Raw genomic sequence first — 21,342 nt, 5'->3', positions numbered from 1 at the left:
ATTGTTGCTTAGGGGCAAAATGGTCTTTTCACGTGATGGGAAAATATAATCCTCAGAATATGGAAATATTATATAGAAAGAAAGGGATAAAGAAGACGGAAAAGAAGCACTTGAACTGAACATTGTATTTGTTGGTGCCAAATGTGATGTACAAATGGTTTCGTGGAAAATGGTAAAATACGGAAATCCGCCAAAGACGAAGACTCATTCCAACTCCTTCAGGAAATCAACGTTGTCTACAAAAACCTGCCGAACAAAGAAAGGAGGTAAATTTCATCTGATTTCAATTAATTACAGCTATCAGTATTTTATTTTTGGAAAACGTATTTTTTTACCGGTTAATTTTATTTTCATAAAATAAGATTCAAGGAATTAAAATAACATAAATAAAAATGAAAACCTTTATTGTCCGTTTTTCTTAACATCTTTCTACCTCTTTGATTTTCCCCCCAAAGCATTGTTTTCTTTGAACTTATTATAAAGTTCGTCTATTAAAAGTTTTAAAATTTTCGGATTACTTATTTAACATAAAATTGAAAATTTAAATGCTAATTAAAAGCGTTATGAGATACTGAACTTATTTTTCTTCTCTATTTCTTCGAGATACTATTTCTAATGACCTCCAAATTTATTTTATCATGCAGGACATTTTTTTAATTAAATAATATCTTCAGTTTGCCAAAAATTATCAATATATTTCCATGTCTATTACATATTTTCTAACATTGTCTCTGTATTTTTTTAAAAAATTCTATTTCTACTTGACTCTCTCTCTCTCTTTAACTTGTGTACCTAATATTTGAATTAGCTCCCTGAAATTCTCACCCTTTTGAAAATATCTTCCTCTCCATAAGCTATTCAAAATTTTCTCTAAATTCTACCTCAACTATTTTCTGCCTTCCCTTAAAACTTTACTAAACTTCTCTTTAAAATTTCTATTCTTAACATTTTTTCTTCCCTAAATTTTCTTTTCATTAAATTTCAACTTCAAGTTTGTTTTTGTCTGGATATTTCTAAATTTTTAATTTTGTTTGAACGTCTGAAGCACTTTCTAAAAAAAAGTAAAACTTGAAAATTCCAGATAGAATAATCGAAGGCTACGGAAGCACAGATTTTGTACAAGATGACCATAAATAAAATTCCATCAATTAAGCCATAAAATTGAAATCGATAAAACCGAAGAAATCACCAGCTAAAATTGAAGAAATCGATAAAACCAGTTGAAAGCTCGAGCTAAAGTCGATAAATAAAGATGCCTAAATTGAAAGCACGAGCTAAAATCGAAGAAATCGATAAAAACCAGTTGAACCATCAATTGGTACTGAATCATATACTGAATCATGAATCTGGAAAAATAGAAAAATGGTTTGGTTTTGTTTGTTCATTTGAGTTCGACATTTAAGAAATTTCATTTTGGCACGTCGGGGTTGTCTATAAGTTTTTGGGTGGTTAGTTTCCCGTTGAGATTCTCTCTCTGGACGAGATCCACGGGTGCTTTCCCACCAGATTAAGAGGCTGACTGATAATTGGGAAATAGCGTGAGTGGCTGAATGCCATCTACACAAAATTAGTTTTAAAAATATTATGGCAGTTATGTTTATTTGGTTCTTAAATCTTAAAAAGGATCTAATATCTCGACTTTTAATTTTATTAAATTTTTTAAAGTATTAGACAGGTTTTTATATTTATAATTTTGTGATTGTATGGATCTCAAACTTCAAAAGTGTGCCATAGAACCTTAAACTTTAATACTTATATTTAACAGGTTTCCAGTTAGTTTTATTAGACACAACATTGGAAGATGAGTGGAATAGACCTATCAGACACAATCCTTAAATTTTTATTTTAATTTGACCAAGAAATTAGATTTGGAAAAAAGATTATGGATAAAAATATTAATCGGCGTTGCTGGGCTCTGTTAATGAAAAAACAAGTTGCGTTGTGTTTTGGGGGTGGGAATAGTAAGAGGAGTATGTTACATATTAACCGAGTAGTTCTAGTTTGTCAAAAGGAAGTGGGTATAAATGGAGTAGGTCGGGATAGAGGTGTGTGTCCAAGTGTTGATTAACCAGTTCCTATCTGAACTTGGAAGGATAAGTGGCTGAATTTTGTGATCTTATGAAGTTACTGCAAGAATTGAGACTAAGGTTTCCAAAAGAAGGGTTGATCTCAAATTCGAATCCTAGTGCGTGCAGCTTAATGTTTAAAGCTGAAGGATATCAATTACTTTCATTTTCGTTGTTATTACGGCAGACATTTATTGGTCAGCTTTGATTCAAGACTTGGGTTTATAATGGGTGTCAAGTATAGTTTTTTTTTTAAAAAGTTCAACTGCTCGTGAGATGGTAGGATTCGAACCTTTGACCTCTTAGTTAAAAGCTATATGTTACCGATGAGCGTCTAATCTTAGAGCAAAGGACAAGTTATTTTCTCTTACATAAATCCATGGTGTGTTCTTCCTGGATGAGTTTGCTAGAGTTTTTTACTTCGTAATCCAGTTTGAGTTCGGTTTGGGTTGGAGGTCCGTTTGTTATTTGGTTTATCTAAACCATTAGATTTATCTTATAGCTGATCATCTAACTAAAATGAATTTAGTTGTTTCTTCTTAATTCTACTCTTAGTTGTTTTACTGCTCAAATCAGATGAAAAAGAAAAGGAAAACTTTGCGTAAAAGATAAGCCAGTCAAAGCATGTAAAGTGAATAATCTGTAGAAGCTTACCGACTTCCAACCATCGGGATCCAAGCAAGCGGTAATCTTGGTGTTAATCCCAGGCAACGGTCCAGGTTCACGGGTGACCTTTCCCCCACTAAGTTTCACTGCTTCTGCAGTTTTGTACACATCATCTGTACCGATAGCAATCTTTTCACAGAGAAAGAAACACATCAGTCCTAGTTTGTTCCAAGCTTATAAGATCATAAACATCTCATTTAAGAACAATTTTAAAATATAATTACTATTCAACTAGCTTGAAGATCAGAAATATCTCATTATCGATTTCATGAAATCAGTTAATATGATTTCACGAAATCAGTTAATATAATTACTACTCAAGAAACTTATAAGATCAGAAATATCTCATTCATTGATTTCATGAAATCACAGTGAGAATGAGTAATTAAGAATTTAAGAACAATTTGAAAATATAATTACTATTCAAGTAGGAGCTTATAAGATCAAAATATCTCGTTTATTGATTTCATGAAATCACAATGACAATGAGTAATTAAGAATTTAAGAACAATTTGAAAATATAATTACTATTCAAGAAGGAGCTTTTAAGATCAGAATATCTCGTTTATTGATTTCATGAAATCACAAGTAATTAAAAATTTAAGAAAAATTTTAAAATATAATTACTATTCAAGTTTCCGAACCAGAATGAATTTTCCCAGTACATTCAACAAGAAAAACGATTAGGTGAAAACTGAAAAAATATAGTACCTGAGCATAAGCATTTCCTTTTTCATAATCAGTGACACCATAGTTGTATGTCAACTCCAGAACAGCATTTTTATCTTCGGGGCCATAACCCATCATTGCTATAGTATACTATAAGACCAGCCATAACATCACATCATCAAGTTAACGAACGCACATGAAACAAACCAAATATGACATAGAATGGAACATGTTATCAGTCCACAGCTGTAGTAGAAACAGACAATCTTAAAATAAGAAAAGATGAACAAAGATAATGAAGTACCAAAATGAACAAGAACAAACAATAACTAGTCATTCTCCAGACAAATTACCAGATATATAAGGAAAGAAAAAGGATTAAGTTCGTCCAACAAAAGATCATGCAATGTGTTTGCCCTAAAAATATATCAGAATTCAGAACCGTACTTGCTCACAGCCATATCAGCTGAGAACTGCTCAAATATTATGTGTATGTTCTGAAAACCACGATAAAACCAACCATATTGAGATAGTCAAAGGCATGTAGGTTCACATAAGAGATGGATCTCAGTATGAGGGAAGTATTATAGAGAAGTTAAAGTCGTGTTAGAAAAATGGCGAATTCTGTGCAATAAACTCCTAGAAGACTCTACAGATCCATCCACAGACTCAACTCCTATAATATATACATTTAAAATACGTCATTTACACTTCTACACCCGCTTCTGTAAGTTTGAATTCTTCTTCAGAAAGAAAATTATTCAACTTAGTGGGAATTTCGTAATCTAAATATAATGACGGCATCATGTATGAATAGAACTTCAGTGTATACTTCTAATCTACGTAACGATTATAAGATTTCTACCTTGTAATCGGGATTATCACGTTTGCGTAGAAGCTCCATTCCATAAGCCTATATGGAAAACACAAAGAAAGCCCAACAGTATAGATTATTCACATCATTGATATTCAGAGAAGTTAAAGAAGAGATAAAGAAATGAAGTCAATAAAGACTGTCAACTACACCTGAAAGAATCCCAACTACACAGCCTTACCTTCTTATAGAACTCTATTGAGCGATCAAGATCGCCCACACGAAGCATTACTTGACATAAGGGTTCAGGAGTAGGTCCCCTTTCTATAAGTTCAAATTTATAACCATCCGGATCTTCAACAAAAGCAATAACGGTACGGCCACCTTTCACAGGGCCAGCTTCTCGGGTCACTTTGCCACCCTTTGTTTTTATGAGTTCTACGGTCTTATAAACCTATCAAGGAAGAGAAAGGGAAACCACTTTTTATAAGAAATAATGGAACCTTCAAATCTTTTTTGACTAAATAGTGGCGCAGTTGAAACACATATGTGGCCAAAAGAGTAAAAACTGATATGATGGTAACATGTGAGAAAAGAGGAGTGAAGGAAAAGAAAAGGAAAAACTAAGCCATAAGGGACATCCGGAGTGTACATACATGAGAAAACACGAAAAGTGGAGAGTTTCATTTCTCAATACAAACTTGTGAAAGATTAAAAAAAAAAAAAAAAACATTCCAATGTTTTGTTAGAATATTTACTAAGAAATCAAAGATAAGGTTCATGCGAACTAACACATAGCTTATCATTTGCAAGTGAAGAGTTTAAACATCGGATTAGTTAGATAATTCATAGGTATGACACTTGCTATACTATCAGAGAATTCATTTTCCATTAAATCTGGAAAATATCTTTTATGCTAATGACTTTGAAACAACAATTAAATAACAATAAGTTTGTGTTTTTGCTTGTTCATTTAAATGGTTACTAAGCTTTTTATTATAATAGATTGCACATGCATATGCGATACCAAAAATTTTGGTTTGCAACTAAGGATAACTATGTACATGCAGATTCCAAACAGAGGATCTTACATCTTCAACCGCAATACCAAAATGGCCAAACCCACTGCCAATATCATATTTGTCGACTCCATAATCTGGAACAAAAACCAGAGGGCAAATAATTAGACATACTTGGAGAGCATGATTATGTCAGAAATGGCACCATCCCATATATCTTGGAAGGAAAATGCCTATTAAATGATACATTTTCAGAAAATTCCAGAAGAAATCTAAAAATTCTGCAATGACGTTAGTAGCCAAATAGAATCAAATAGCTCATATCTTACTGTAAGTGAGTTCGATCACAAAGTGGGAATCCTCTGGACCAAACCCAAGGAAGGCATTTGTGTATTTCTCCTCTGGAATGTCACGTTTTCGAAGGAGCTTCATTCCAAGGCACTCTGTATAGAATCTGCGGAACCAACAATTAAATTTCTCTGTCTTTGAACCTTCTCGATTATAACCCTCTTATTTATTAGGAATTCCTGATTTTATCTTAGTCTGGCAAGAAATTGGAAAAATATATCTATTATGTCCCAAACAAACATACTTTATGGTTTTGTCTAAATCTCCAACACGATACACAACATGTAGCAATCTTCTCTTGTCCTCTTTCACCCAGTCTAAGAGATTTTCGGAGGAAGCACCAGTGCTTGCTTGGGCTGCATTTCCAGCTACAGTCATCCCGAGGTTGCTGCCTTCTCCCCTTAACATCTCAGAAGCTTTCAGACCTACGTATTGCGATTGTGGAATAGCTGCAAAATAATTTATGTTCATGCAGTTGCCTAATATCAGTTATCAATGATAAATTCTTTTTTTCACTCGCTAATGCGTAGAATCTGTAGTTGGAGTTGAGGACTAAACTTCCACCAGACGTTTATGGCAAAAGCAACATGAAGAAAGAAGGCATAATAATTATCATAGAATATGAGAATGAAAGAACTAGTGCTGAAGTATAAGGAGCAGATACTAATCCCCTCTCAAGATCCTTTGGGGAGGGAGGGGAGAGGAAAATTTGCTAAAAATAAGCCATTATCAATATTCTCATTCCAAAGCACTGGTTATAACAGATGATAACAACCATAAACAGATAAATGCCGGACAAGTATAGCGATAATTGTATCCAAATATCTAGGCCACTTGAAAAATATTAATAACAAGGAACAGATTATTCCCTTCGCCTTCACAGGCAATTTAATCACACCAAGGCTCGCTTACAACACGCTCAGGAATTCCACAGATGAAAAGAAAATGTAAATAAAATAACAAGGAAATTTATGTTATTGACAATAGACAAGCACTACTTAACAGATTAAGAATATTCATGAACGAATAAACATAGATTGATGGAGAGAAATCCATCTCAAAACTTCAAGGCATTTGAAAAAACAGAAATAAAATTCAAGAATAAGTGCGTTCACATTAAACATTCTACACACGATTTCTCAAAGCGAATCTGTAAATCCACAGATGAAACCACAAATATGAAATTAAAATCGTCACAATCACGAACCGTCATCCAAATTCAATTCACAACAACAATCAATTACTTCTTAAGCAAACGAGCTACAGAAAACATACTCAGCCAAGAAAAAGTACAGAAGAAACAACCTACTATTACAACTGATACGGCATCGAACAGAGCAAAACAAAAGTACTCTCCAAGCAAGCATATCCACCAAAAAATTGCAAAAAGATCTCGGAGACGTCATCGAGATGGAAAATTGACAAAACATTGTGCTAATCGACGAAGTAAGGATAAAAAACGAACGCGGACGAAAATCGTAAATAGTGTGAGAAAGATAAACAGATAAATTCATACCACTGCCAAGGTGCAACAAAGCGATCCTGCGAGTAGTGTTGAATGAGGCTATAGATAGACCAGAGCGAGAAAATCCGGTGAACCTAGACGCCGATAAGGAAGGGCGAACGGAGAAGGACGCCATTGGAGTTATCCTCACCATTCTTCACACACGCTCTCTCTCTCTCTCTCTCTCTCTCTCTCTCTCTCTCTCTCAGTTGTTGTGCCCGCGTTATTCTATCTGCGCGGCTGTAAACCCAGCGAGCCAATAACGGATGTCATGCGATGTGAACCGAGAATCGTATTCAATTAAATTATATGATCTATTTAAAGGAAAAAAAAAATTATGAATTCTCATCTCAAAATTCTTTAAAATATCTAAAATTTTAATTTTGTTTTAAAAAAATAATACGAAACTATTTCATCTATTAAATATATATTTAAATTTTATTTTAAATCAAATTTTAAACTTTTTATTATTAAATTTTTAATTGCCAAAATTTAGATATGAAATAGATACAAAAATTAAAATTAAGGAACTAAACATGTAATTTAAATAAAATATAAATGTGTGTCGATTAATGAAAAAATAATTATAAAAAAATTAGCACTAACACTTTTTTTTTAAATATCCTTTGGAGTTCCAACTTAAATCATTTTCAAATTTTTTTTTTCTAAAACTTTAATATATTACTATTTATTTTGAAATTTAACAGTATTTTTTAATGCGATATTGATAATGATTTTATCTACCATAAGCATATTTTTAAAATTTTTAAGAAAGTTAAGATATTATTGAAGTTTTTCGAGAGAGATAATGAGAATAACTTAAATCATTGTAGAATATTTAATTAAAGAAATAAATAAACTTATTTGAACATATTTTTACTAGAATTCTAGATCTAAATCGACAGTAAAAAGAACATTATGAAAATTAATTCGATACGACTATATAACGATGAAGCTTATAATACATCAGACATACTTAGGAACACTATCAGCTTACCATATCATAGGAGGAAACAAACAACAAACAGGTGCCTGCAAAAAACCATGTCTACCAGCCTCTTCTGTGACCCCGACATTTTCGTTCTAAGCAAATAACAAAAACATATAGAACAGATACTGTTCAAGTAAAGTCGTAAATAATGCAGATGCTATCGAATCAGCTTTGTGCCGAGGCAGCAGAGTTTTTATTCGGAATCGTTACGAGACCGTTGTCGTTCTGTGCACTAAAATTCTCGTTACTGGCATGTGTTACTGGCATGTCGAATGAACTCTTACCATATCATAGGAGGAAACAAACAACAAGCAGGTGCCTGCAAAAAACCATGTCTACCAGCCACTTCTGCAACCCCGACATTTTCGTTCGAACCAAATAACGAAAACAAGTAAAATCGTAAATAACGCAGATGCTATCGAATCAGCTTTGTGCCGAGGCAGCAGAGTTTTTATTTGGAATCGTTGCGGGACCGTTGTCGTTCTGTGCACTAAAATTCTCGTTACTGGCATGTCGAATGAACTCTTCGGGAGACATGTGAGTACCATGGCAAGCACAAACAATCTTTATTTGGTTGGCAGTGTATCTATATGTTACACCAGAGATTGTCTTACCTGCAGGGCCTGGACCAGTGGTAGAAACCCAAGGAAGGTTTGGATATGAACCACATCCACCAAATTCAATATCTGCAGCAATGCCTGGCTTAATAGCTGGAAAATCAAGGGAGACGCCTGCTGCTTTCGACATTTCTAATACGTCTTTTGCATTAATGTTCGGGCTGCTTCCTTTTGCGTGTTCTGCTTGAGAAGATGATCCCTCGTCCATGGCAGGCTGTTTGCTATCGCCTTTGGTATGCTCCGTTGCCCTCCCGCCGTACAACAAACCCTCGGATGAAAACGGTCCAATTACTTGCGCAGCAGCTATGCATACAAACACACAGACCGCGTAAGCAATCATTTCAACAAACAATTTAAGGAAAGAAATGTAACAGTCCAAGCCCACCGCTAGCACATATTGTCCGATTGGCCCGTTACGTATGGTCATCAACCTAACGGTTTCAAAACACGTATGCTAAGGAGAGGTTTCCACACCCTTATAAGGAATGTTTTGTTCCTCTCTCCAACCAACGTGAGATCTCACAATCCACCCCCCTTGAAGGCCCAGCGTCCTCGTTGGCACACCATCCGGTGTCTGGCTCTAATATCATTTGTAACAGCCAAAGTCCACCACTAGTAGATATTGTTCACTTTGGCCTGTTACGTATCGTCATTAGCCTCACGGTTTTGAAACGCGTCTGCTAGGGAGAGGTTTCCACACCCTTATAAGGAGTGTTTCGTTCCCCTCTCCAACCGATGCAGGATCTCACAAAAAATGTTGTCAATGAAAATTTTTTGTTCGGGTAGTAGCCCTTATGGGCATAACCAAAAATCCATTTATTCATAAGATCGGTTGAAATCATAACATCTGAGTTAATTTGGTCCGAAATCATGTCTACCTGAGCTAGATGATGCACCGGCACTACCGTAGGTATGATGGATCATTTGACGATGAGAAACCAAACCCCGTGATTTATCTTTGTTCATTGCTGAAATCTGAATCGGTGAAATGCCAGACATAAGAGGCAAGTTTCGATGGTTTACGTGTTCGGCCCCTGATCGGTCACCATTTACAGAAGGTAGCACATGCTGCATTCCAAGTTGCAAGTGACCAGAAGTGCTAGATGCACCAAGAGTGTTAGTGTCCTTGGCCGATAAAGGAAAAGGCACATTATTATGCATATTCATGGCTTGGACAGAGTTTGAAACTCCAATTGATGAACTGTTAAACCTTTTCTGCCTACTTAACTCTACAGCACTTGAATCAGAAAATACAGAGATATCCTTTGAAGCCTTAGGCAAACTAGAATCTCCTATACATTGTTTGAAGCCGCCATCATCATATTTCGATGCTAGTCTTGATGTTGAACCTTCAGCTCTAGACTCGACAACATCGCCTTTTTCAGCAGTCGAACCATCTTCAGTTGAGGAAATGTATGATGCCCTTCCTTTTTCATGTAAATCAACGTGATGAGATTCCCCTTCCTGCTTCTTTTGACTGTTCATTTCCATTAACAGTAACTTCCGCTTATTGCCGATCTCCGGCAGATTTTCGTCCTCCGCTTCAGCGTAATTACTATCAGTCCAGGTTCCTTTCCTCTTCAAATCGATCGAAGAGACGCCATCCACACTGACCTTGGACAGGTCACTAAAGAAATTATCTTTAGATGGAATTGAATTACTTTGGAAAGATCCAGTGTCTGATTCTTGCCTCTGATTATCTCCATGAAGAAAATTCTTATAATCATCAACCAATTTATTGCCTCTATCGCTTTCTTCAATGTTTGCACCTGAGGAGCTAGTGATTTTACCTTGAGACTTGACAGAAGTTCCACCCAGGGACAGACCCAAGCTAAGCTCAAGCCCATCCTCATTCTCCATTTTTTAAACTATAAGTTCATTGACGTCGGTACGACATACACTCTCTGTTCTGGTTTCTGTACAAAAATTGCTCTCTAGACACTAATAGATCTATAACCCTCAGAGAACCTGCAATGTATAGCAGCAACAACTAAATTCATGAGATTCAAATCTGCCTCAGTAATGAATAAGAACAGAGAGTCAACGGAAAAGAAGAACAGAAAACTATTGTAATTGGAAGACATTCCAACTAACAAGCTTTTAATTATAAAGTTTCTGTATACTTTTAGACAATACGACAGTATCATAATATTCGAGTGAGCTTCAGATGAACTCTGCAAATGATGATTTTAGGTGAAATCATTAAAGCATTTCCATACAAGCACTTTTGTTGGGGGGGCACAAACGATATGTTTCTTCTAAACTCGGTGTGTTTTTATGTAACAGCCCACGCCTACCGCTAGCAGATATTGTCCGCTTTGGCCTGTTACGTATCGCCTTCAGCCTCACAATTTTATAACGCGTCTGCTATGGAGAGGTTTCCACCCCCTTATAAAACAATGCTTCGTTCCCTTCTACAACCGATGTGGGATCTCATACTTTATAATTTTAAAAATAAACTCCATTCTGAGAGTTAAACCGAACTTATATTTCATAACAAATATTGCATGTTTCCCGTCATGCAATGCGAAGTCAAAGTCTAACACTCCAGAAAATGGAATCTTTTATTATTGACATAATTTCCCACAATAAATTATGCACCCCATGAGTACCAATAACAGAAACTTTAAGAAATCTGCTGAAATAAGCAACAATAATTCACGTTTCTATATTGGACGGAGAAATCGACCATACATAAGCATTGAAACAAACACACACACACAAAAAAAAAAAAAGCAATGATAATCTATTATATTGCGAGAGAAAAGGCATGCCATGCCTTCAGTTCAATGTCTAGAAAGATAAACTATTGCAAATACAGAGGACACTTCGAAATATCTTCGTGTTAGTTTTAGTTAATATCAAACCTGTTAGTCTGAGACGCAGGGAAGAAAACAAATAAAACTTCCAACACAAATGCTTCATCACAAAGATTCCAATATCCGAATAGCATCCTCGTGGTAAAATTTTATGGTGTTTGGAGATATCCTTCGAGGTTTGAGCTCAAGCCCCATATTGAAAACTTAATAACTTTAAATTCTTATCGTCTACCGAATCAGACCTTCGGGTGGGCAAATTCTCCTCAAAATTGGTGTGAGGTATGTCATGAGTATAATGTAAGGATTTCCCCAGCTATCTTTAATAAATCTAAAGATTCCTACATCTATTTGCTCAATGAAAGTATCAATTTGATGCAGTTTCTTTTGTAGTAACATCGCTTAATTTCCCCTAACCAATATATGCAAGACGAATCAGAATTTTCATAAAATACATCAAAATTCGATATCACTAGGGGGAAGCTACACGGATGAAAAACTTTGGAATCCAAAGCAACAACTAAAACAGAATTCAACTTTATCGCAACACGATCCTAGTTTAAATCACTAACCTCAACACGATCCTAGTTTAAATCACTGACCTCACCACGACTAAATCAAAACAAATTCCGAAAATACTCGATATCCTTGAAGATGATAAATAAGATTCTATACGCGAAACCAGAGGCATCTACCACAAAAGTTCACCCTATAAGCCAACACATAAGAGAAAAAAACAGAGAGCATAGAATAACCTGAAATGGAAACCCTAAGGCTTGAGCCATGGCGTCTTGTTCAGAGAAGCACCCATGGAAATTTTCGGCAATCTGCGAGAAATGTTTCATCCTTTCTCTCTCTCTCTCTCTCTCTTTCCATCTTTCCCCCTTCTTTCGGGCTCCGTTCGGCCCCTTTTCAGCACGTGACAATAAAATAATTTTGGGAACTGTTATATTTATTTTAAATAAATATATATATATATATATATATATATTTTAATATATATATATATTTATTATATAATTCAATATGTTGTATCAAATATTGAATGCTTTTCAGAGTTTTAAATATATTTAAAATTTATTAAATTAGAAATTCAATTTCTTCCCTAGATGTAATTATAATTTCATTATTAAAAAACGTGAAACTTAATAAAAATCCTCTCGTATCAACCGAATTTTAATAATTTTATTCAGTAATTATAAATATTAAAAAAATTAAATAGAACAATTGGTCTAAAATATCAATACAACTCCAATAAAATAAATATAGTTTTTTTTAGCAATATATTCTTTTAACATTAACCCTCCATTAATTACTTATTTTCCGACATAAATATAACTAAATGTATTAAAATATTTAATTTTTGAACGATAGAGAAATAGAACCAACTCCAAGAACCTGTTCCCAAGTCATGTGCTGCACGGTTAACTAAAATGTGAGTCGTGGTATTATGGCGTCTCTTTGTAAATATGAAAGTGTATCAACTAAAATTTAAGGTTCGTTTTCTCTAAACTCACTGTACGGTTAGCTAAAATGTGAGTCATGGTATTGTGGCGTCTCTCGTGGAAATGAAAGTATATCGACTAAAATTTAAGTTTCGTTTGATGTAAATCCATTACACGATTAGCTAAAATATGAGTCGTGGTATTCTGGCGTCTTTTCGTGAATAGAAAAGTACATCAATTATTTGTTACAAATCTATTACACGGTTAGCTAAAATATGAGTCATCTGGTATCTTTTCATTAATAAATAAATAAAAATATTTTTAATTTTCTTCCAAATCAACAAATTTATTATTAAACATGAAATTAAAGTTAAATTTTATATTTAATAAGATAAACTTCTAATTTATCGACATAAAATTAAATTTTAAATCATTTATTAATACAAAATTAAAATTTAAGACTCATTCAAATAATTTAGATAATTATCGACCACACAAAGTAGGGACTACAAGAGAGAAAATAAAATTTTTATTAAATTAAATTATATTTTAGTCCCAAAAATTTATTATTTCATCCTTGAATTTTAAAAAATATTTATTGTATCAAAAATCAATTAAAAATATTTAAAAATTATTTGTTTTTAACTAAAATTTTATATTTAAGTAAGAAACTAAAATATTTAAAAATTATTTGTTTTAGTGTAAGAAACTAAATTTGTAATTATAGATATAGTTAGAGAGAGAGATAAGTTGAGAGAGATAAGGGAAGTTGAGAGAGATTAGGAGACGCTCTTATAAATATTCACTTTTCTTTTACTTTACCCCCACACCCACTTCACTTCTCTTTCTAATTCTCCATTCCACGGCGGCGAGAACCCGACGGCGCCGGCAATAATTTCCGTTTGAATTGAAATTCCGGTACTGTTTGCACGGTCGTCTCCTCTTATTATTATTTTTTTTTTTTTTAATTTAAGATCTTAGTTATAATTTTTCCGTTTCAATATTTAGTTTTTTTTTATTATTATTTTGTTGGATTTTTGGCAGTGAAAAAAAAAAGAAAAAAGAAAAAAAGGAAAAATATAAATGGCAGGAGGAGGATTTACAGATGCAGGGCCATTGAAAAGAGCTCATCTTTATGAGTACAAATTCACGTGGTATTTCTTCAATGCATGCATTGTTGCTGCCCTTGGAGGCTCTCTCTTTGGCTATGATCTTGGTGTTTCAGGTGATCTACTTTTTTATTTACCTCGAATAAAGGGAACTACATTGAATGAGAACGAGAATCTAGGGTTACCATTCAATTATGAGAATTTCAAAATTATCGGAATTGTGATTTGGGTGATTTTCTAATGATTTTCATTAGACATATGTTGGGGTGACGTTGTAAGAACGTGTGAGTGAGAATAGAACATCCTAAGACAATTAGGTGTTGGCTAGCCTTGTAAGAACGTGACATCCTAGGACAAACGAGTGAGTGATAATAGAACATCTTAAGACAATTAGGTGTTGGGTAATCTCATAGGTGTTGGGTAACCTCATACGAACGTGTAAGTGATAACAAAATATCATCCAGTTGGGTGTTACCACCTCGTACGAAGTGGAAACAGAATATTATAGGACAAAAACGTAATAGATGTCAAATAACCTCTTAAGACATGTGAGTGAGAACAAAACATTCTTACACATATGTATCCATGAGTAGAAATTTGGATACGAACGAGAATCTTATTTTTTTCAAATCTATATTTTTTTCCCTAAATTTAAAGCTGTGAGTGAGTGAGTGATATATGAATGGCGGATTTCAGGCGGAGTAACTTCCATGGACGATTTTCTAAAGGAGTTCTTCCCAAAAGTGTACCGTCGCAAACAGCTTCACATCAAAGAAACAGATTACTGCAAATACGACGATCAAATCCTCACTCTCTTCACTTCCTCTCTCTACTTCGCCGGTCTCCTCTCCACCTTCTTCGCTTCTCACCTCACCAGAAAGCGAGGACGACGCGCAAGTATCCTCGTCGGATCCGTCTCCTTCTTCCTCGGCGGCCTAATCAACGCCGTCGCAATCAACATTCCAATGCTCATAATAGGCCGAATCTTCCTCGGAATCGGAATCGGATTCGGCAATCAAGCAGTTCCACTATACCTTTCCGAGATCGCTCCGGCCAAAATCCGAGGCCAGGTGAACCAATTGTTCCAATTGACGACTTGCTTAGGGATTCTGATCGCAAATTTCATCAATTACGGAACAGAGCAGATTCATCCATGGGGATGGCGATTATCTCTCGGATTAGCGATGCTTCCAGCATCGGTAATGTTCATCGGCGGTTTATTTCTTCCGGAAACGCCTAATAGCCTTGTGGAACAAGAAAAATTAGAGGAAGCGAGAAGAGTTCTTGAAAAGATTCGAGGAACTACGAATGTCGAAGCGGAATTTTCAGATCTGGTCGATGCGAGCAATGCTGCTAGGGCTGTGAAGCATCCGTTCAGGAATTTGCTCCGCCGAAAGAATCGGCCACAATTGATCATCGGAGCGCTCGGAATTCCAGCGTTTCAGCAACTTACCGGAAACAATTCGATTCTGTTTTACGCTCCGGTGATTTTGCAGAGCTTAGGGTTTGGATCGGCGGCGTCTCTGTATTCGTCCGCCTTCACAAGCGGAGCTCTGGTTATTGCGGCGTTGATTTCTATGTTCCTTGTGGATAAATTTGGGAGGCGGAAATTCTTCCTTGAAGCCGGATGTGAAATGTTTTTCTGCATGGTATTATTCCCAATACTCCTCGATAATAATTATTATTATAAATTAAATTTTAATTTCCATAAAAAAATTTATTTACTTAATTTTTCAAGTTTTCTAGAAAATTTAAAATATTTATTTTAGAATTTAACTATTTGTTTTTCATTCATTTTCTACTTTATTTTTTAAAAATCACACTAAATTCTGAAAATTAAAAAAATATCTGTTCGTAAAAAAATAGAAAATTATAAATTAATTTGTTAAATTTTTCAAGTTTTCTAGAAAATTTAAAACATTTATTTTAGAATTTAAATATTTGTTTTTCATTCATATACTCTTATTTTTTAAAAATCAAACTAAATTCTGAAAATAAAAAAATGTTTTTATAAAGGAAAACAATTATAAATTTTTTAAAAAATAGAAAATTAAAAATTAAAAAAAAAAATCAATTTCCATCACTTATTTCCTTAATTTTTTAAGTTTATTTTATTTAATTTCTAGAAAATTAAAAAAATTGAAACAATTATAATTTTATTTTAAAAAAATAGGAAATTATAAATTCGTTAAATTGGACAGATAGCGGTGGCGATAACACTGAAATTAAACTTCGGACAAGACAAGGAGCTGTCGAGAGGCGTAAGCGTGTTCCTTGTGTTCGCGATTTGGCTGTTTGTTTTGGCGTACGGAAGGTCGTGGGGTCCATTGGGATGGCTGGTTCCGAGCGAGCTGTTTCCGTTGGAGACGAGGTCCGCCGGGCAGAGCATCGTGGTGTGCGTCAACATGTTCTTCACGGCAGTGATCGCTCAGTGCTTTCTGGCGGCGATGTGCCATCTCCAGTACGGGATTTTCATTCTGTTTGCGGCTTTGATATTCCTCATGACTTGCTTCATCTACTTTCTGTTGCCGGAAACCAAGCAGGTTCCGATCGAAGAGGTTTATCTTCTTTGGGAAAATCATCCGTTCTGGAAGACGATTGTTAGGGAAGAAGGTGAGCCGCCCATCAAGGAAAAGCCTGCAGATGCTAAGCTTGATGTTTAGCACAACATGCCAGCTTTTTTAAGTTCATTTTATTGTTGTTTAGTCATCCTACGTGTTTGATTAAGTGTTTGTAGCCTAATATTTATATTATATAAATTATAAACTTAGTTTATAAATTTTGGTACTAACTTAGTTTATTAATACCTTTAATTTTTTAAAAAAAATTCAAAAATATCACCGTGATTTTAAAAAAAATATCCATAAAATTTTACAATTTTTATTTTTACTATATATCCTTGCCTTATCTACAAATATGTTTAATGTTACCTTAGAAAATTTACAGCCTTAACAACAAATATATGATAACCGATTTAAATCTAGTTCATGACTGATTTAAATCTTGATATGATAACCCTTCGACTTCGATAAGCTTTTTCCGTCATGGATAATTGGCTTTTTTTTATTTGAATCTTAAAAAAAGAACTTCTTTCTTTTCGATAAGCTCTAGCATGTAATAAGGTCATCCCATCTCCCGATGGACAGAAAAAAATAATTGAGATCCTTACGAACAGATAAAGATTATCATTATTTACCGTTAATTTGATCTTGATCCTTGTAGAGTTAAAAAGGAACTGCACATCCGCACGAACCTCCGGATATTATCAGGAAGGCACCCGAATTTACATATAGTAATGTCTATCTCTTACCCCAAAAATGAGTCAATTTGATCTTCATCCGTGTAGAGTGAAAAAGGAACTGCACATCCACGAACCTCCAGATAATATCCATAAATGACTTGTTTTTGGTAAGAGATGGACATTACTATATGTAAATTCGGGTGGACATTGCTTCTTCGGCCCGAACCCAAGATTTCTAAAATAAATGGTATTTTAAAAAAAATTGAAAGTTTTATTTTTTAGATTTTTTTTTAGTTTGAAAGTGATTTTAGAATTTTTTTTTTGAAAATTTGAAGATATTAAAGTTTATGGATATTCTTTACATTAATTAATTTTTAAAAGTGAATGGATTAAAAGGGATTTTTATTGAGTAATCAAGTTTGAACCTGGACCTGTACACGTCATGCCAATAACTTTGCAAGTTCATCCACTCCTAAGCTTCCTTGTGGCGAACTGAAATTATATTCACCAAAATTCTTCTTCTTTTTCGTTTTAGAATCCTTCTTCCCACTTCCTCTCTCCACTGAAACTGCACTCTCTTCTTTCACTTCCTCCAATTCTCTGTTTGTTTGCTCCTCACCCTTATCAACTGCTACCTTCTTCCTTGGTTGGTGCCTGAAAACGGGCGCCGGAGGAGCAGATTGAGAAAAGGCGACTGCTCGACGATAAACGACATCGGCATCCAATGAAGAATCGTCCAGGACAAGGGCACCGCCATTTTCGATCGCTTGCTTCAATAATTGAAGAACTCCATCCATGGCGTAACTTGCTGGCTTAGTCTCCAGGTTTCCAGCAGCTGCAATGGCATTCAATCTTGATTGTTCCATTGGTTCTGCTTCATCAAAGTCTGAGTTTTCATGTCCTGAATCAGTCTCAGTCTCAGTCTCACCTCCCGACATTGCGCTTGACGATTCAGTATCATCACACGTGCTATCAGTGTTCATTTCTTGAACATCTGACCCTGTAGCTTCCATATCGTCTGCGTCTGCTAGAGAATTGCTTTCACCCATCATTGCTGTTAATGAATCAACATCGGCAGAGACAGATTTCTCGGCAACCAAAGGATCTAGCTCCTCGTTTCCTCGAGCTGAGAGGCCTGCAGAACCCAAAGACATCAAATCATGGTCGATCAGACTCGTATCCTCAACCGACGCTTCTCGTTCTTCAATGGATGGTGCAGCAATAGTTCCCTCGTTTGTTCCACGTGCCTTCGCTCCCACGGGATTTCTTTCTATATATGGAAGGGAGGATTTCCAATCTTTTCCTCTCCACAAAAGAATGTGCTCGCTTTCAAAGGAAATAAGAACACAAGGGACAAGATCCTGTAGTCAAAGAGATAAAAAGTTGGCTCAAAAGATTGCTTGGCAAAACCCAATGGAAATTGAAGGGAGAAAATAGAAGAAGACCCTTAGTTTCGCGCCGATTTTCTTGAAGTCGCTCTCGTTCAGCCCTTGACAATTAATCTTGACAAGTTCACACTCTTCGAACGCCTCTCTAACATGTTTTACGAGGTTAGAGTACACACCATTTTTCCCTACAACATGTACAAACAACAGAATGTTTAGCATGCTAAAATCTTTCACACATGGTGATGGAAGAGTAAGAAAAGACCCATACCTAGCTTGCATATTGGTATTAATTTCCGTCCCCTCTTACGCATTTCAGTCACTTCATCCAGTGTTAGGCCATCAGGGACCTGCTTAAGTAGCCGAGGGTACACCGGTGCAGCGGGTTTCCATAGCATAAGAGGGAAACGAGGACGGGTTTTATAGTTGTAATTTCTACCTCGATAAAGGTACAATGCCCCACCCCTACTATAGATAATTTTGCCCCCAGTTTTTTCCTACCAAAATTATGTGACAAGAAAACAAGTTAGAAGCATAAAGCAACACTACATTGCTCAAAGCTGATGGTATGTTTATCAAGTAAACAAAAAAAGTACAATACATTCATTTAACAAAGGCAAGATAGGAGGTCTAGGCTCAAACTCTTAACTTAAAAAGAACAGAGACTGTAAGCAACCGACCACAAGAAAAACCAAAGACATCATTGTCGTAATTCAAGAAGCCGGAAAGACTCACAAGCACGGCAAAAACTCGTAAGGATAAAATTGAAACCAAACACAAGCTATATATGTAACGGCCCAAGCCCACTGCTAGCAGATAGTAGATAGTGTCCTCTTTGGGCTTTTCCTTTTGAGTTTCCCCTCAAGGTGTTTAAAATGGTATGCTAGGAAGAGGTTTCCACACTCTTATAAATAATGCTTCGTTCTCCTCTTCAACGAGCTCATAATCCACTCCCTTCAGGACCCAACGTCCTTACTTTCGAGGCTCAGCCTCCTCGCTCACACATCGCCCGGTGTCTAGCTCTAATACCATTTGTAACAACCCAAGCTCACCCCTAGCAGATAGTCCTCTTTGGGCTTTTCCTTTCAAGTTTCCTCTTAAGGTTTTTAAAACGCGTCTGCTAGGGAGAGGTTTCCACAACCTTATAAAGGATGCTTCATTCTCCTCTCCAACCGACGTGGGATCTCACACTACAACTACTAAAATATTTATTTAACCTAATTTATATTTGTATTGGTAAGGAGGCATAAGAAACACTGCTAGTGTATTTAAATGACAATCAGTAGTAATCCGTCGTGCTATGTATAAAGAGGCATCAACCTCCAATTGCTGTTTCACATTGTCCATATCAACCGTACACACTCCTTTGCATTTTATCTTGCACACTCTACGCCGTTTCCAATGAGCATGTATGTTATCCAACATATTGTGCGTTAAACCATCTCTACCTAAAAGCAATTCAGAGTAAAAATTTCAGTAAGTTCATCCTACCACACCCCAAAATGCAGAGAAGATAGAATTTTCCATTCAGAGCCTGTTCTAATCTATAAATTTCAAGTCCAAAGATTCTATTTAACAGATTTCTGTTCAAAAATTACTGGGAAAACTAATGGCAAGAACGCAAATGAAGAAATCCAGTATTTAGAAATCTGGCTAAACAGGAAATCGCTAAGTAAGAATTTGAGAGAAGGAATACCAATATTCAATTGCCTATTAGATTTGATGCACCCACGAATCAGCGTCTTGATCTCCTCCTCTGTTAACGGCTCACCCAATATTTCTTCCCTCGACATCACGTATTTGGGCCCCGAACCTGCTAAGAATGGTCCTGGTGCCTGAACTGTCTTAACTCCTTTTTTATTTTTCGGCGGCAGCTGAAACGAGTCGAATTCCGGCAAATTCTTCTGGCTTGGCGGCAATGGAGCACGCCCCGTCCACGGCCGCGGCATTGTCGTTGGCCCAAACGGGGCATACGGTTCACGCAGCTTTATCGGCTTCAACTTCGGCGTTTCTGTGTAGCTATACTTGAACTCAAATGGAGCTCCATCGATTACGTACGAAACTCCATCTTCACTTAGGCTAACTTTGGCTTCTACGCCAATAGGCATTTCTTTAGGTGCGCTCATGGTCTTTTTGGTCTTCGAAACTTGACGAAATGGAGGGGGTGAACCAGGATTAGGGTTTTTTGAGTACTTGGATTTTCGACCAGGGATTGAAGGCCTCGACGGATACGATGGAGTGCCGACAGACCTAAACGTTTCAGTCCGGTCAATGGCGGAGGTGGACGAGTTGGAATCGCAGAGGTCAGTAATTCTAGCGGCGGAATCGAAGCGGCGCTCGCGGCGGATTTCATCCTCGATTTCTTGCTGAGACCGTCGGCGCTGCTCGAATTTCTCAGCGTTTGCATTGTTCCAACGGGAAAATCGGATTTCGGTAAGAGGACGGTGCGACGGAGTTGAATTAGGGCTAAATTGAGGAGAGAAAATGGGAAAGGGAAAAGACAATTTGAACGCCATTGAAGGTGAGCGCGGCGTGAAGCTCAACTAAAATCCCGGCAAATATATCTTTAATTTTGTATTTAAAGAAATACTTATTAAACTCGTTTAACTTCAAAAAAAATTAAAAAAAAAAAAAAAAAAAAAAAAAAAAAAA

The 21,342-nt window shown here is 35.8% G+C and overlaps 4 protein-coding genes across 4 annotated transcripts; 1 reads left to right on the top strand and 3 right to left on the bottom strand.

Annotated features, from left to right (window-relative positions):
- Nucleotides 1-113: 113 nt before the first annotated feature.
- LOC111450284 (probable lactoylglutathione lyase, chloroplastic) lies at nucleotides 114-7,378 on the bottom strand. Its single transcript, XM_023090321.1, has 9 exons — nucleotides 7,099-7,378; nucleotides 5,827-6,031; nucleotides 5,564-5,688; nucleotides 5,307-5,371; nucleotides 4,457-4,669; nucleotides 4,267-4,314; nucleotides 3,444-3,551; nucleotides 2,721-2,861; nucleotides 114-246 (listed from the first exon to the last, which is right to left on the bottom strand). The coding sequence occupies exons 1-9, from the start codon at nucleotides 7,238-7,240 to the stop codon at nucleotides 205-207; spliced, it is 1,089 nt and encodes a 362-aa protein (XP_022946089.1). The 5' UTR covers nucleotides 7,241-7,378; the 3' UTR covers nucleotides 114-204.
- Nucleotides 7,379-8,002: 624 nt separating this feature from the next.
- Nucleotides 8,003-12,416, bottom strand: LOC111450281 (ninja-family protein mc410). Its single transcript, XM_023090318.1, has 3 exons — nucleotides 12,266-12,416; nucleotides 9,573-10,662; nucleotides 8,003-8,997 (listed from the first exon to the last, which is right to left on the bottom strand). Exons 2-3 carry the CDS (start codon nucleotides 10,552-10,554, stop codon nucleotides 8,501-8,503), a joined length of 1,479 nt encoding a protein of 492 aa, XP_022946086.1. The 5' UTR covers nucleotides 10,555-10,662; nucleotides 12,266-12,416; the 3' UTR covers nucleotides 8,003-8,500.
- Nucleotides 12,417-14,038: 1,622 nt separating this feature from the next.
- LOC111450627 (sugar transport protein 14-like) lies at nucleotides 14,039-16,763 on the top strand. Its single transcript, XM_023090843.1, has 3 exons — nucleotides 14,039-14,180; nucleotides 14,761-15,713; nucleotides 16,266-16,763. Exons 1-3 carry the CDS (start codon nucleotides 14,039-14,041, stop codon nucleotides 16,725-16,727), a joined length of 1,557 nt encoding a protein of 518 aa, XP_022946611.1. The 3' UTR covers nucleotides 16,728-16,763.
- Nucleotides 16,764-17,690: 927 nt separating this feature from the next.
- On the bottom strand, nucleotides 17,691-21,243 carry LOC111450747 (CRS2-associated factor 1, chloroplastic). The gene is made up of 5 exons (XM_023091012.1): nucleotides 20,387-21,243; nucleotides 20,011-20,138; nucleotides 18,962-19,187; nucleotides 18,751-18,878; nucleotides 17,691-18,666 (listed from the first exon to the last, which is right to left on the bottom strand). The coding sequence occupies exons 1-5, from the start codon at nucleotides 21,204-21,206 to the stop codon at nucleotides 17,746-17,748; spliced, it is 2,223 nt and encodes a 740-aa protein (XP_022946780.1). The 5' UTR covers nucleotides 21,207-21,243; the 3' UTR covers nucleotides 17,691-17,745.
- Between the last annotated feature and the right edge of the window lie 99 nt (nucleotides 21,244-21,342).

The sequence above is a fragment of the Cucurbita moschata genome, unplaced genomic scaffold (assembly GCF_002738365.1).
Source record: "Cucurbita moschata cultivar Rifu unplaced genomic scaffold, Cmos_1.0 Cmo_Scf00012, whole genome shotgun sequence".
NCBI classification, from domain to species: domain Eukaryota; kingdom Viridiplantae; phylum Streptophyta; class Magnoliopsida; order Cucurbitales; family Cucurbitaceae; genus Cucurbita; species Cucurbita moschata.
The sequence above is the reverse complement of the archived record's forward strand: the minus strand, read 5'-3'. Positions and strand labels throughout refer to the sequence as shown.

Coding starts and splice junctions, on each gene's coding strand:
- LOC111450747 (XM_023091012.1), bottom strand. CDS start 21,206: ATGGCGTTCAAATTGTCTTTTCCCTTTCCCATTTTCTCTCCTCAATTT. Junction 18,879..18,961: donor AATACCAATATGCAAGCTAG/GTATGGGTCTTT, acceptor TACATGTTGTAG/GGAAAAATGGTGTGTACTCT. Junction 18,667..18,750: donor AAATCGGCGCGAAACTAAGG/GTCTTCTTCTAT, acceptor CTTTGACTACAG/GATCTTGTCCCTTGTGTTCT.
- LOC111450281 (XM_023090318.1), bottom strand. CDS start 10,554: ATGGAGAATGAGGATGGGCTTGAGCTTAGCTTGGGTCTGTCCCTGGGT. Junction 8,998..9,572: donor CGGTGCATCATCTAGCTCAG/GTAGACATGATT, acceptor TTGTATGCATAG/CTGCTGCGCAAGTAATTGGA.
- LOC111450627 (XM_023090843.1), top strand. CDS start 14,039: ATGGCAGGAGGAGGATTTACAGATGCAGGGCCATTGAAAAGAGCTCAT. Junction 14,181..14,760: donor CTATGATCTTGGTGTTTCAG/GTGATCTACTTT, acceptor GGCGGATTTCAG/GCGGAGTAACTTCCATGGAC. Junction 15,714..16,265: donor GTGAAATGTTTTTCTGCATG/GTATTATTCCCA, acceptor TAAATTGGACAG/ATAGCGGTGGCGATAACACT.
- LOC111450284 (XM_023090321.1), bottom strand. CDS start 7,240: ATGGTGAGGATAACTCCAATGGCGTCCTTCTCCGTTCGCCCTTCCTTA. Junction 4,315..4,456: donor CAATAGAGTTCTATAAGAAG/GTAAGGCTGTGT, acceptor TTTTCCATATAG/GCTTATGGAATGGAGCTTCT. Junction 3,552..4,266: donor GTGATAATCCCGATTACAAG/GTAGAAATCTTA, acceptor CTGGTCTTATAG/TATACTATAGCAATGATGGG.